Here is a 13023-nt window from a genome sequence, read left to right as displayed (position 1 = left end):
CTGCAGGTCAGCTGCAACTCTTACTACTTTTAAATCCAGGCTGAAGACTTTTCTTTTTGTCGCTGCTTTTAATTGAAACTGAGCCGTTGTGTTCATCAGTAAAGTGGAACTTCTGTGTGAACTATTCATATCTTAAACTGCACTGTAACTATTTATTCAAGTATTTTTTCTTTTAATTTTGTAAAGCACCTTGAATTGCCTTGTGTTGAAAGGTGCTATATAAATAAACTTGCCTTGCCTTGCCTTTTACATTTGATTTAATTCATAGATTGGTTATATTTACATCATAGCGGTGCACAGCTGATATAAAAGGACTATAAAAGATATTACTGATTTTCTTTGAATGTAAGAATGTAAATACTGAGTCTGAAATAGTATAGCAATATGCTGTAAAATTATGTGAAAGCATGAATAAAACTACACATCTTCAGATGTTGAACATACACAATATACTAACAATACAACGTTATTATGGCTGTGTGCACCTTGTGTGCACCTCCTAGTGGTTAAAGCACATTATTGAATTATTGTTTTTATGTGTTATATTTGATTAAAAAAATATGAAGAGTACATACTTTCATAGGGGGAAAGTAGAAGGTCTGTGATAGAAATATAAAATATAAAAAATGAAGAAGATACTATAAGTGATCTCTACAATAAAACAGTTTAGTGCAGGATGTACAAAGATATTAATAGGAGGAGGTGCAAAACAGACAAACTAATTAATCTTTATTTAAACATTAAAGAACACTTTAGATTAAGGTCTTCTTTTAAATAAGAAAAACACTTTGGGGGTATCTATCTACAGATAAATATTAGGCCTGACAAAGTACTTAACGTCTAATATATTGCTTTCCTGCAATGTTATCTATGTTGAAGCACTTATTTTAACTGATATTTTACATATGGATTATACTCTTATGTATGTAGATAGAATAAGAAATGTGCAGAATATGACAGTTTAATGGTGGAGGTACTGCAGTGTTTCTCAAAGTGGGGGTTTTTATCAAAACCTGACCCCTGAAAGCACGCCTGTCAAATTGACAAACTCTTCAACTAGAACCCTAGTTATATTTAAAAACATTTTAGAAGGCCTCACAAAATACTTCAATGTAAATTAAAATGTGAAGGAATGTGTGTATAGCAAATCACAGAGCGTGTATTAAGATGGAACATTGGTAATACGTGGATATTTCAATAACAGCAGACCTGGGGCCTATACTACGAACCTGGTTCAACCTAACCTGGATATGTTTGAGTTAGCCGGTTGGCCTAATCCAAAACATACGCGCTCTCGCTAAACTGTACTACGACGCGGGTTATCAAGTGGATCGCTCAAGCCAGCCGTGTCCTATCTAGTTAGGTGCGCGTTCACATGAAAGGGGTGGTATCTGGAGCATTCGACCAATCACAAACATGGAGAAGCGTACTGACAGCGCAGCGTCATACTTCCTGAATGAAAAGTGAACTTTAATACTAGTCAAAAATGAAGAAGTTAAACTTTAAACATCCATGACTTAAACACTTGATCCAGGATCAAAGCCACAGAGCTGCACCTGCAAGGTGAACACAGCTGGTAACAGAAAAAGTGTTTGAATGCGTACATTAACAGGTTTATGATATCACTACCCGTCTAAAACACGATCTGACTTCAATTACATTTGTCTCGAGTGTTTCGTCAACTTAATGTGTTGCTTAAAATAATACTTCTGCATACAGTATGTGACACTGTGAGTGTTGCACGGCCAGATACGGCTCAGCTGACTCAGATCAGGAGATATATGATACATTATGAAGTGATATGCCGCGGACTGTACTTAATGTACTCTGATCCGGTTACTTATGTTGTGGCCGATATTTAAGTAAGCTTTCTTAACGCTAATGTTATAATAGTCAGATTGCTCTGAAGATGGAGGTGATATTCTATTAATGTTCACGTTCACACAGTCGGTGATTTTTGCCGGCCGTCTTTCCTGCGACGGCAGCTTTTCTGTATTTCCTTTCTCCTGTAATATGACTTGATCGCTTTAAACTCCGCACACTGAGCTCTGATTGGTCAGCAGGCGGTGCTTTCACTGAGTTGAGCTCTTAGCCTGCAACCTAACCTGGTCCCGACCAGGTTAGCTGCTTAGCATATATTACCATGGAGATCTAGCCTGCTAAAAAGAGAACCAGCTTCGGATGACCGGAAAGCCGGAGTTTTCCCTGAATTTAGCCGGCTAAGCGAAAATCCTGCTTCGCAGTATACCCCCCTGCTCTCTGCTCTTGGCTTTTGGTCGGATTGCATCTCTTCTGGTTTCACCGGTTTCCTCTGCTGACAGTCTGCCTCACATTGTTGGTTTCTATGTTTTAAACGTCCTATTTTTCATTACTGCTGCAACAAAATACATCCGTCATAAACAATACCGTGCAACTGACACGTTTGAAGGGACACAATCGTGACATCTGATACCGGGTTGGTTGTATTTAGTTTGCATCATTTCTGTAAATGCAGCGTTTTTTTTGTCGTATTTGTTTTCAGGGTTTGTTTTTCATTTAATTATTTGCAGGTGTTTCCTGATGTATGCGTTTTTGGCCGTTGTTCGGCGTTTGCACCTGTCGGCCTGGGATTTAAGACAACTGTGCTATAGTTCCTTAACTTGTAGAGATGATCAATATGCATTGTCCCTGAGGGTATGTTAAAAATGAGCCGCACCTTAACCCCTTCAGCAGTAAAACCCTGTTTTTACAGCGTTAGTGGTTTGACTGGATGTCTCTGTTGGAGGCGGCTGGAGGCCTCTTTCATATTTGTTCATATTATCATATATGGATGTTGTAATGTTATTATGTTGTTTATTGTGTAACTCCACATCCATCACATGTGTCTCCTCACTCCTCAGTCTCTCTCCCTGAGGTTTCTAACATTTTCCTCCTTTCATTTCTTTTGGGGAGTTTCTCCTCTTCTGCTGCAAGGGTCTAATCACAGAGCGTGTATTAAGATGGAACATTGGTAATATGTGGTATTTGGATATTTCAATAACAGCAGACTTGCTTTCTGCTCTTGTTTCGTGGCTTCATCTCTTCTGGTTTCACCGGTTTCCTCTGCGGACAGTCTGCCTCACATTGTTGGTATTTATTGGCTCTGTTTTAAACGTCCCATTTTTCATTACTGCTGCAACTATCGATTACAATCCTCATTTAATTATCTCTGGATTCATTTCTATATCAAATGTTTGGTGTATAAAATGCCAGAAATGTGTGAGAAATATCCATCTCAGTCTCCAAGAGTCTATAAGTCCATACCATAGACTGTATATATAAAGGTCCATACTCACAAATATTCACTTTAATGATATAAAACAGAGAAAAGACACACCTCTATATTTTAGAAACTGATAACAGCATTTAAAGAAATTATCAAGAGTGAATAACTATTAATGAATTCAAATATAAAAATAGTGTGAGATTGTGTTGATCCCCTAATCCTCTCTGCTCTCCTTGCATGATTCTGTCATACTGCGCCAAACTCTTTATCCTGTTGTATGTTTTAAGTTTTAATGGCCAATTTTAACATCAGACACGTACAAAATATGGAAATGAGTCCCACCTTCATAATTGCAGCAGAATTCCTGCTTTTGAAGGTGTGTGTGGTGTGGCTGGATGTCTCTGTGTGGACTGGCAGGACTGGCCCATCTGGTATACACAGCCTTTGGGCCCCTCATGCTGCTTGCAGGCCCCTGAGGCCCCTGAGGCCCTTGAGGACATTCTGGATATGCCGCCGCCCCGCTGGACACCGCCCGCTCAGCCCAGACCGGTTTGCTCTGAGGGGCCTCGGGGCTTCACAGTGGTCCCTGCCCAACCCCTGTCCAGCCTCATAAAAGGAGCCCGTGGCCCCAGCAGCTCAGAGCCGACCACCAACCGACACTCAGCCATGTTCTCCAGCAACCGCAGCATCAACAACATGTCCTCCTCATCCCGCCGCGTCGGCAGCATGGGGGCCGGCAGTGTGTACGGAGGAGCCGGAGGGTCCGGAGTCCGTGTCTCCCAGGCCAACTCATCGTTCTCCGCTGGCAGGTCCTTCAACCTGACCGACTGCGTGGACGTGTCCGCCAACGAGAAGGCCACCATGCACAACCTCAACGACCGCCTGGCCACATACCTGGACAAGGTGCACAGCATGGAGAAGGCCAACGGAGAGCTGGAGCTGAAGATCAGACTTTTCCTGGAGAGCAAGAGCCGACCTGACGCCCACGACTCCTCCGCCTTCAGGGCCACCATCATAGACCAGCAGGACAAGGTGAGATATATAAAGTTTAGAAAATAAGTACAACGCAAAGGGAAAAGGTGCCAAGCAATGCAAAGAAGGCTTTGGAAACAACATCGAAATCATAAAATAACAAGATAAAAACTTGTAGTGAAGAAAGATGAGTAACAAGAAAAACTATTAGATATACAGTATATTCAACCCAGTCTCACAAAAAAACGTGTACGTTGGTCCACAACGTAGGACGTAGTATTTCTACAAAAACGCCTCTGAAATTGTAAGATCCACGTTTTTTTTCACCATTCATTCCAATGGCTGGCGTCTCTGTCACGTGATCTTCACATTTCTCCCTGCAGAAAAAAAAAACATGGCCGAACTTCGTTTTATTCTCGGTGTAAAATGCCTATTTAAAGTTACTTTGGCCATTAAAATGCGTTTTGATGTCATTTGATGCGAGAAATATGAGTTGTTATTTCAGATTATGTGTGCAGTGGATGTACATGATCTTTAGTTTGCTAGTTATTACGAAGATTACTTCAGGAAATTGAGTCTATACAACGTTTTCATTGTCACCAAGGTGGTTGCTAGGGACGCTGCTATCGATATTATTTCTGTTATGTTGTGTAACAGTTTAATGGTGTTATCTTTATTCCCCTTCCCCGTCAAAGTATAGTGTTGGTCCACAGCGCAAACGTATTAGTTTAACAAAATCCGCATCTAAAATTGTGGCATAGATACGTTATTTTCCCCTGTCCATTTACTCAACAATAACACATAAATTAATTATCCTTGTGTTTATTTATTTGTTTGATTAATAAACACAAGTTGGAGTCCGTCAGGACCGAGGGTCGGAGCAGCTCATTTGCTTTACAGAATATTACACCCGGAAGTAAGTATTCTCTCCGCTTCGCTTGATAAACCCATAAACCCCGTGCAAGTCCTCAAGCTCTGTGATTGGAGAGTGTGCAGAGCGTCGAACAGCACTTGAAATGGGATGGAACCACCAGACTGGATTTGAACGGGTCCACCCCGTCCCCCCCTCCCCCACCCCGTCCCCAGAACTACACATGCTGGCTATTGTGTGTTTCGCAACATGTTCTCTATCTATAGCACGTCTCTACTGGGAGTTGTAGTTTTAAAAGACGTTTTCGTATTTCCCATAATAAGAAGTTGCCAGTATTAAACTGTGTACATCCCTGGAGGTTTAGGGGACAGGAAACACTCAAATGTAAAACATATAATTAATAAATGGGTGAACATTGCTTGTGCCCATTATGGGCAGTATTAATATATATACACACATGCCAGCTAAGGTCAGAAGAGCTTTATTTAACAGCTGGTCTTATGTGTGTGACCCCTGTGATAACATTACATTACATTAATTGATAAGCCTGAAACATGCACTTGTCAAGGTTCAGAGGCACATTGTGCAAATATGGCAGTAGCCATCGATCAGCTTAAGATAAGATATACTTTATTGATCCCAAGTTGGAAACATTTGCGTTACATCAGCATGTGTAACAGTTGTAAATATTCAGTGGTGTTTATTTGTAAATCATTTAGTATAATCACACAAATTCTGTATTTTATATTATAAATACCTGACAAGATGAAAAACTTTGGTCGCAGGTTCCTCAACAGTGCATCACAAGACATCTTTCAATATTTGTGTACCTCCACCATTAAACTGTCGTATTCTGCACATTTCTTATACTATCTACATACATCTTATATAAGAGTATAATACATATGTATAATATCAGTTAAAATAAGTGCTTCAACATAGTTAACATTGCTGGAGGTATGCACAAAGTTTTTCATTCAGTGCAGAACTACACCACAGTTGTGTAGGCCTATATGATATGTCAATAAACCTTAGAACATCTTGAAATCTTGAAAGGGATGTGCAACATAGTCATTATATACAGTCTTTAATTAACTATTAGTAGAGAATAACGAGTAATGAATATACTTTATAGGGATTCTATTAATATCTAATAATAAAAATAATGAAATTCAATAACATGTTTAACCACTAGATGTCCCTTCATATCAGCTGTGCACCTTTATGGTGTAAATACAGTCAGATTGCTACCAATTGGATCAAATATAAAAGTGAGCCGAATTAGTGTTGCTACTGCAAGGAGACGCATTGTGTGAAAAGAAATGTAAGATGTTGTTTAATGGCTGATATATTTATGATCCACGTCACGTTTTCAGTTCCTCATGTTTGTCTTCTCATCAGGGCTCTATAAATACAGAACTACGGCAGATATGTAATATGTAATGCAGCCGAACCGTGTATTACAATGCCGTTATGTGATGACTTTCAAAGAGAAAAGCAAGAACACTCGGAATAAAGTGTTTTCGGTCTGTTTCCGGTATTTGTTAATGACGATGTGCTGTGAGATGTGAGACTGGAATTGCACAGGGGGAAATAACGTTTCTGCACCATTTTAGATGCGGATTTTGTTAAACTAATACGTTTGCGCTGTGGACCAACACTATACTTTGACGGGGAAGGGGGTAGCAATAAAGATTACACCATTAAACTGTTACACAACATAACAGAAATAATATCGCTAGCAGCATACCTAGCAACCACCTTGGTAACAATGAAAACGTATCGACACAATTTCCTGAAGTAATCTTCGTAATAACTAGCAAACTAAAGATCATGTGCATCAACTGCACACATAATCTGAAATACGCATTTTAATGGCCAAAGTAACTTTAAATAGGGATTTTACACCGAGAATAAAACGAAGTTCGGCCATGTTTTTTTTTTCTGCAGGGAGAAATGTGAAGATCACGTGACATAGACGAGCCATTGGAATGAATGGTGAAAAAAAACGTAGGGATCCTACAATTTCAGAGGTGTTTTTGTAGAAATACTACGTCCTACGTTGTGGACCAACGTAGTTATTACACGACTGGGTTAGTATATTATATCACCTTTTTTCATAAATACTGTTTAGTATTGAAAGAACACATTTTACTTTGGAACATTTTAAGATTTTCTTTTCAATTTTTGGGAGGGTTTAAAATGTTAAGTTATTATAACTTCTTATTTTCTGACCAATATTGTCTTTATAAGTTCACATTTTTTAGAGAACAAGGGTTTGTAATAAGTTTTGTTTTCTGTAATACAGATTCTACTTTAAAAAAATACAATTTAATATATTTTACATTTTTTTATACATATCTTTAAGATGAACATTTTTCTTACTTTTGGATCTTTCAGATAAAGTTCGCTGCTCGTGGAAACGCCGCCCTTGTCCTCGCCATCGATAACGCCCAGCTGGCCGCCGAGGACTTCAAGATGAAGTGAGTGAGAGACTCTTTTTCCTTCAACACTAAGCATAATACAACCTGATTTAATCTGTCTAAATGTTAAACTCTGCTGTGCTGCAGGTATGAGAACGAGCTGGCCATGCGGCAGTCGGTGGAGGCCGACATCACCGGGCTGAGGAAGGTCCTGGATGGGCTGACCCTGAGCCGCGCCGACATTGAGATGCAGATCGAGGCTCTGACGGAAGACCTGATCAGCATGAAGAGGACCCACGAGGAGGTGAGACCCTGAAGCGACACAGAAATAGCATTTAAAATGTTAAAAGACACAAGTCTAAAGTGCCGTTTTCCTGCAGGACCTGCTGGTTCAGCGGCAGCAGATTGGAGGTCAGGTGAACGTGGAGGTGGACGCCGCTCCTCAGGAGGACCTTTCCGCCGTCATCGCCCAAATCAGAGAACACTACGAGACCGTGGCCTCAAAGAACCGCAAAGACCTGGAGTCCTGGTTCCAAACCAAGGTGAGAGCTCATCTTACACCACCAGGACTTCCTGTTTAAAGTTTATCAACAATTTGTTTAGTTTTTTCACTTTTATATTTTATTATTTTGTTTTGTTAGTAGTTCAGTTCTTTCATTTTTAAGATTTTTCTTTCACGTTTACATTTTTTAAACATAATATCAAAGTCACTTATGTTTCAACATTTTTTTATTTCTATTTTATTTTATGATTTCTCTGAGTGTTTTTAGTTTGAAAACGTTTTCTTCAAAGTACATGATCATAACTTTAATAACAAACTTTTCCTCACAGACAGCCGAGCTGAACCAAGAGGTTTCTGTGAGCACTGAGACGCTGCACACCACCAAGTCTGAGATTGGAGAGGTCAGACGATCAGCGCAGAGTCTGGAGATCAAACTGCAGGCGCAGATCAGCAAGGTGCACTATTTACATCTAATATTAAAGATATACCTGGTATATTTAAAGTTTAGAAAATCATGAAAATAGATGTCTAACAAGTTTTCCTTCTGTTCTGACGGTTTGAGGAGATAAGTGTTAAGTGAGTCCCCCCTCTTCCTCCTGGACAGAAAGGAGCTGTGGAGATGTCTCTGGCTGAGACCCAGAGCCGCTACTCCGTCATGCTGGAAGGTTACCAGAGGCAGGTGCAGGCTCTGGAGAATCTGCTGGGCCAGCTGAGGGGCGACATGGAGAGGCAGGGACAGCAGTACCAGATGCTGCTGGACATCAAGACCAGACTGGAGCTGGAGATCGCCGAGTACAGGAGGCTGCTGGACGGAGAGAGGTGAGCCCAAGGACAAGTTGTCCCCACTCACAATCTAAGTTCATTGTTAGAATGCTAACATCAGCCAGTTTTTAGAAATCACAGGGTGCATCTGAGGTTACTGTGGGCATGCATTGCTGACGTGAGTTAATCATTAGGAAACATACTGTTAGTCATCTGAAATAAGTGTTAGCATGCTAAAAGTAGCTTATTATCAGTCCACACTAAGTGCAGCTGAGTTGAGCGTGTTTGCAGGCTAACATGAGCTAAAGAAAAATAAATAAGTAACAAATAAAGCTGTAATACCTGAATTATGTTCTTTCCCAGCCCCGTCACCACTACCAAGACCATCACGAGCACCAGGGTGGTGACCATCACGCAGGAAGTGGACGAACACGGAAATGCAATCAACAGTAATTAGCTTCAAACTCTAAACAGAGTCTGTCTGAGCTTCTCCAATACAAATAAATGGTAAAATTGTTCCTGAGCTCCATTTGTTTTACTTTCACACCAGGGGCGTCACCTGGGGTAGGCATCCGGGGCTTTAGCGCCTCGGGCGTGTTCCAGCCCGAGGCAGGACGAACAGACCTGGTGTGTGTCTGTGCCCGAGATCTTCAACCCGCAGCCGCAGAGTCGAGCCACCGAGTCCCTGACTCCTCTGGTGTGAGGGAGAGGGGCGTCCATCTTGGTCGCCTCGTGGCGTGGAGAGGGCCCGCTCTCGACAGGTGGGGCGGGTAAAAAGGTATTACCACCTTGTCCTTAATCCGGAGAAAAAGGACGGTGTGGGTCTTTTATTCCCGGAGAATACTGACTGGTGTGGCAGTATGCTCCTTTTTTAATCCTTTTCCCCTCCGTGGGGAAGAGAAAAGAAAAACGTCCTCGCTACCGTGGTGTCGGTAGAGAGGGAGCGAGCTAGCAACAGGTGTGTTGCTAGCTTGAAAAAATCGGACCTACCTTACTTTCTCGTAGAGAAGGGCGAGGTCGATTTTTAAGTACTAACGGCGTTAGTACTACCGTCTTCCTGCAAAGCAGAAGGAGTAGCCGGCTAGCGCCGTCGACCGAAATGGTATTTTGGGTTCAGTCTGTGGACAGTGAAGCTTGTCTACTGTGAGATGTGCTCTGAAGCGAGAAGAGGTGTTTGAATGACGCATGCGTTGTGGCGCAGGCTACTTATAGGGGGTGATTTCCACTGACGTTGACGTCAAAGATCACCAGCCAATCAGGATTAGCGTAATGAGATTGATGCTTCTGTTTGCTCCGCGATGAGGTGCATCCCATAGTGAGACATCGAAACGAAGTTTTATGAATGAGAACAATAAAGGACATCATACATTATATTTACAGGATACATTTACATAGTTATAGACATTTACAAGTGCCCATAGTATCAACGAGCATTTCATTTAGCCTAGCTTTAAAAACATGCAGAGGAATGAGATTGCTCAGTTTCAATTCTTGCTGAAACTGAGCAATCTCATTCCTCTGCATGTGTTTAAAGCTAGGCTAAATGAAATGCTCGTATCAGCCATTTTCATAGTTATTGCAACCAGCTGAATGCACCACAGTTATAGTATCAACGCCGATGTATCAGAGAAAATAAGTTCCTGTTACCTATAAAACTCACTTGGTCCGTATGTCTTTCCTTTGAGATCCATCTAAGCAACACAGCGTTGGGATGGACCCATTATGAACGTGAGAATATGTTTGTTGTTTGTATTCATGGTGAGACAGTGGATAGATTGCACTTTGACAGAGGTTTTTGTTCGATAACTCACCTCTCCGACCACAGCTTGGAGTATCGACTGCAGCTCGGTGTGAAAGCAGTAACAGACGGACAGAAAGAAAGATGTCATGCGTTTCTGTTTAAAGGCATCTCTTCTCCTTTTTCTGAGCTCTGTGATTCTCTAAAGAAGCAAAAGGTCCGCTGTCCAGTTGAAAAGAATAATGTTTGAGGGACAAATGTCCCCTTTGACAGGCCCCCAGGTGAGAGACGATCACCAAGTACAAGTCCCCAAGTGATAAAGTCTATTTGAATTAGCCTGGATTCTTGGTTGAGATGCTATTTACCTGCATTGAGTCCTCCTAAGTGTTGTTCATTTACCTACATTCACTACGTTCCTGTCCCTGATGGAGGAAAGGTAATACGACGGGAAGCAGAGCAACATGTCCCTGATCTGGAGTTTGTTTGGTGTTGTTTACTAACTGGCTGATTGGAAAGGAATGTAATCAAGTCACAGGAACAGACAGGTGTTATTTGGACGGATTTGTTTCTGCGCGACAGGGAAACCAAATGTTAGTCTTTGTGACTTCAGCTAAGGTGGGGTGACTTGCCTGCACTTCTTTCTATAGTTAGTGCAAATGCAGTTTTAAATTGCACTTTCAAGTTTTCCAACAAAGTCAGTGCAATGCATTTGAGCTTTAACAATTTAAATTTTAATTAATTTAACTTTTCTGCATTTTCCCTCTAAGTTCAGCAACACACTCATGACGCTTTTCCACTGCAGCACGGTTTAAGTGGCCCGGACCAAACCAGGCCCGCTTTCTCCTTCCCCCCTTCCTTCTTCTCCACCTCACGTTTTCCTCTTATACATTTTTTGCAATTTCTCCCCCGTTTTCCCCTTAATTTCAGATGTCTTCTTTATGCTAATGAATCATATGTTATGATCATTCATGTTGAACATGTGCGTGTTAAAGTTGCTCTCAAAGTACACCAAGTTGGTACTCTTAACTTTGAAATGCGACCCACTTAAAAATAACCCAATTTAACCCCTGGATGTAGGCAATTATTTATGACTGAACCAGAGGAGTACGTGAGTCATAACCAGTGTTGTGCTAGTTACTGAAAACCAGTAACTAGTTACCATTACTAGTTACTTCATTTCAAAAGTAATGATTACTTACACCAGAAAGTAATGCGTTACTGTGAAAAGTAACGTTTTAGTTACTTAAAAAAAGGCTCCCATTATAGTAATGCCCTTATAGCCTTCATTTCAGTACTGTTATTGCATTGGAGAATAATACAATCTGTTGATCAACTTGACATGCACTATATGCAATCTGGATTGCATCGATATTAGCTGGCTTTACATTTTTGTATATTCTTTCTCCAGGTAGTTGGAAAAAGTGTTCCGTCCCATATGCCGTGTGCCGCCCGGACATGCTATCATGCTAACTAGCTCCCTGAAAGCGGGTGACTCCACTGTAGCAAGCAATAGCCTGCATGTGTTCTACAACATACCGTACAATGGCTTTATCGACCTGTCCCTGGCTAGCAGTCCCTCGGTTAAAATCCAGCCGCTGTTGCTGAGGTGCAGGTGGAGGTGGAGTGGCGTGGGCTGAGTCTCTGTGGTCTTAGCTACTAGCTTCGTCCCAGCATGTTGTTTCTGCAGATGTTTTAAGAGCTTTGAATTACTGCTTTGGGCAGTAGATAGGCTCTTTGACCCGCCAGGACATAACTTACATTTAACTAAAACGTTCTTTTCTTTGTGCTCGACAAAAGTGAAATAGTGAGAATATCTCCAGGTGGAGAAACTAGACTTGAGCTCCGCCGCCGCCATGATAGTCTTGTTAGTAAACAACACAAACACGCCCACAGCCCGTCTCTGCATGTGACACAGGAAGTATCTAAGTACATTTACTCAAGTACTTAAGTACAGTTCTCATCTCTGTTCGCCTGCCTGTTGACTATATAAAAAAACTAACGCAGTAACGGAGTAACGCACCATGTAGTAACGGTAACTGAGTTACTGAATTTAAAAAGTAATGCGTTAGAGTACTAGTTACTGCCAAAAATAACGGCGTTACAGTAACGCGTTACTTTGTAACGCGTTAGTCCCAACACTGGTCATAACAGACGTCCTTGCTGTAACTGCACTGAGGGTCTGTTGGGTCAGGGACAGAAGACAGACGCTTTGGGAATGACTTGATTACTAATTAGAGTCTGACTGATGATTCTTGGAGGCTGATCCAGGATTGGTGGAGCTACTTTATTGATTGCAGTCATACTGAACCAAAATAGCACTTTCTATTATTAGCTTTTTATTATTTACATTTATGTTGTTACATATATTATATTTCGACTTTTTGTATGACATTTTTTTTTACTGTATTCTCATGTTTTTATTATATTGTACATGTCATACTAAATGTTTATATCTATTAAATATTATTCTGTGTTGGTTGCTACTTTGGATGGTGTTCCTAGGGGGAAGCC

The 13023-nt window shown here is 41.1% G+C and overlaps 1 protein-coding gene across 1 annotated transcript; it reads left to right on the top strand.

The window, feature by feature from the left end:
* The first annotated feature begins 3868 nt into the window (after positions 1-3868).
* On the top strand, positions 3869-9231 carry LOC117462348 (keratin, type I cytoskeletal 13-like). The gene is made up of 7 exons (XM_034104538.1): positions 3869-4276; positions 7488-7570; positions 7658-7814; positions 7891-8052; positions 8342-8467; positions 8617-8831; positions 9138-9231. Exons 1-7 carry the CDS (start codon positions 3911-3913, stop codon positions 9229-9231), a joined length of 1203 nt encoding a protein of 400 aa, XP_033960429.1. The 5' UTR covers positions 3869-3910.
* The last annotated feature ends 3792 nt before the right edge of the window (positions 9232-13023 follow it).

The sequence above is a fragment of the Pseudochaenichthys georgianus genome, chromosome 17, assembly GCF_902827115.2.
Source record: "Pseudochaenichthys georgianus chromosome 17, fPseGeo1.2, whole genome shotgun sequence".
In the NCBI taxonomy this organism is placed as follows: domain Eukaryota; kingdom Metazoa; phylum Chordata; class Actinopteri; order Perciformes; family Channichthyidae; genus Pseudochaenichthys; species Pseudochaenichthys georgianus.
This window is presented reverse-complemented; position numbering and strand designations above follow the sequence as displayed.

What these genes read in the sequence shown, in the direction of transcription:
- LOC117462348 (XM_034104538.1), top strand. Translation starts at nt 3,911, where the DNA reads ATGTTCTCCAGCAACCGCAGCATCAACAACATGTCCTCCTCATCCCGC. An exon ending in GCCGAGGACTTCAAGATGAA is followed by an intron (nt 7,571 to 7,657) that starts GTGAGTGAGAGA and finishes GCTGTGCTGCAG; the next exon opens with GTATGAGAACGAGCTGGCCA. An exon ending in TGAAGAGGACCCACGAGGAG is followed by an intron (nt 7,815 to 7,890) that starts GTGAGACCCTGA and finishes GTTTTCCTGCAG; the next exon opens with GACCTGCTGGTTCAGCGGCA.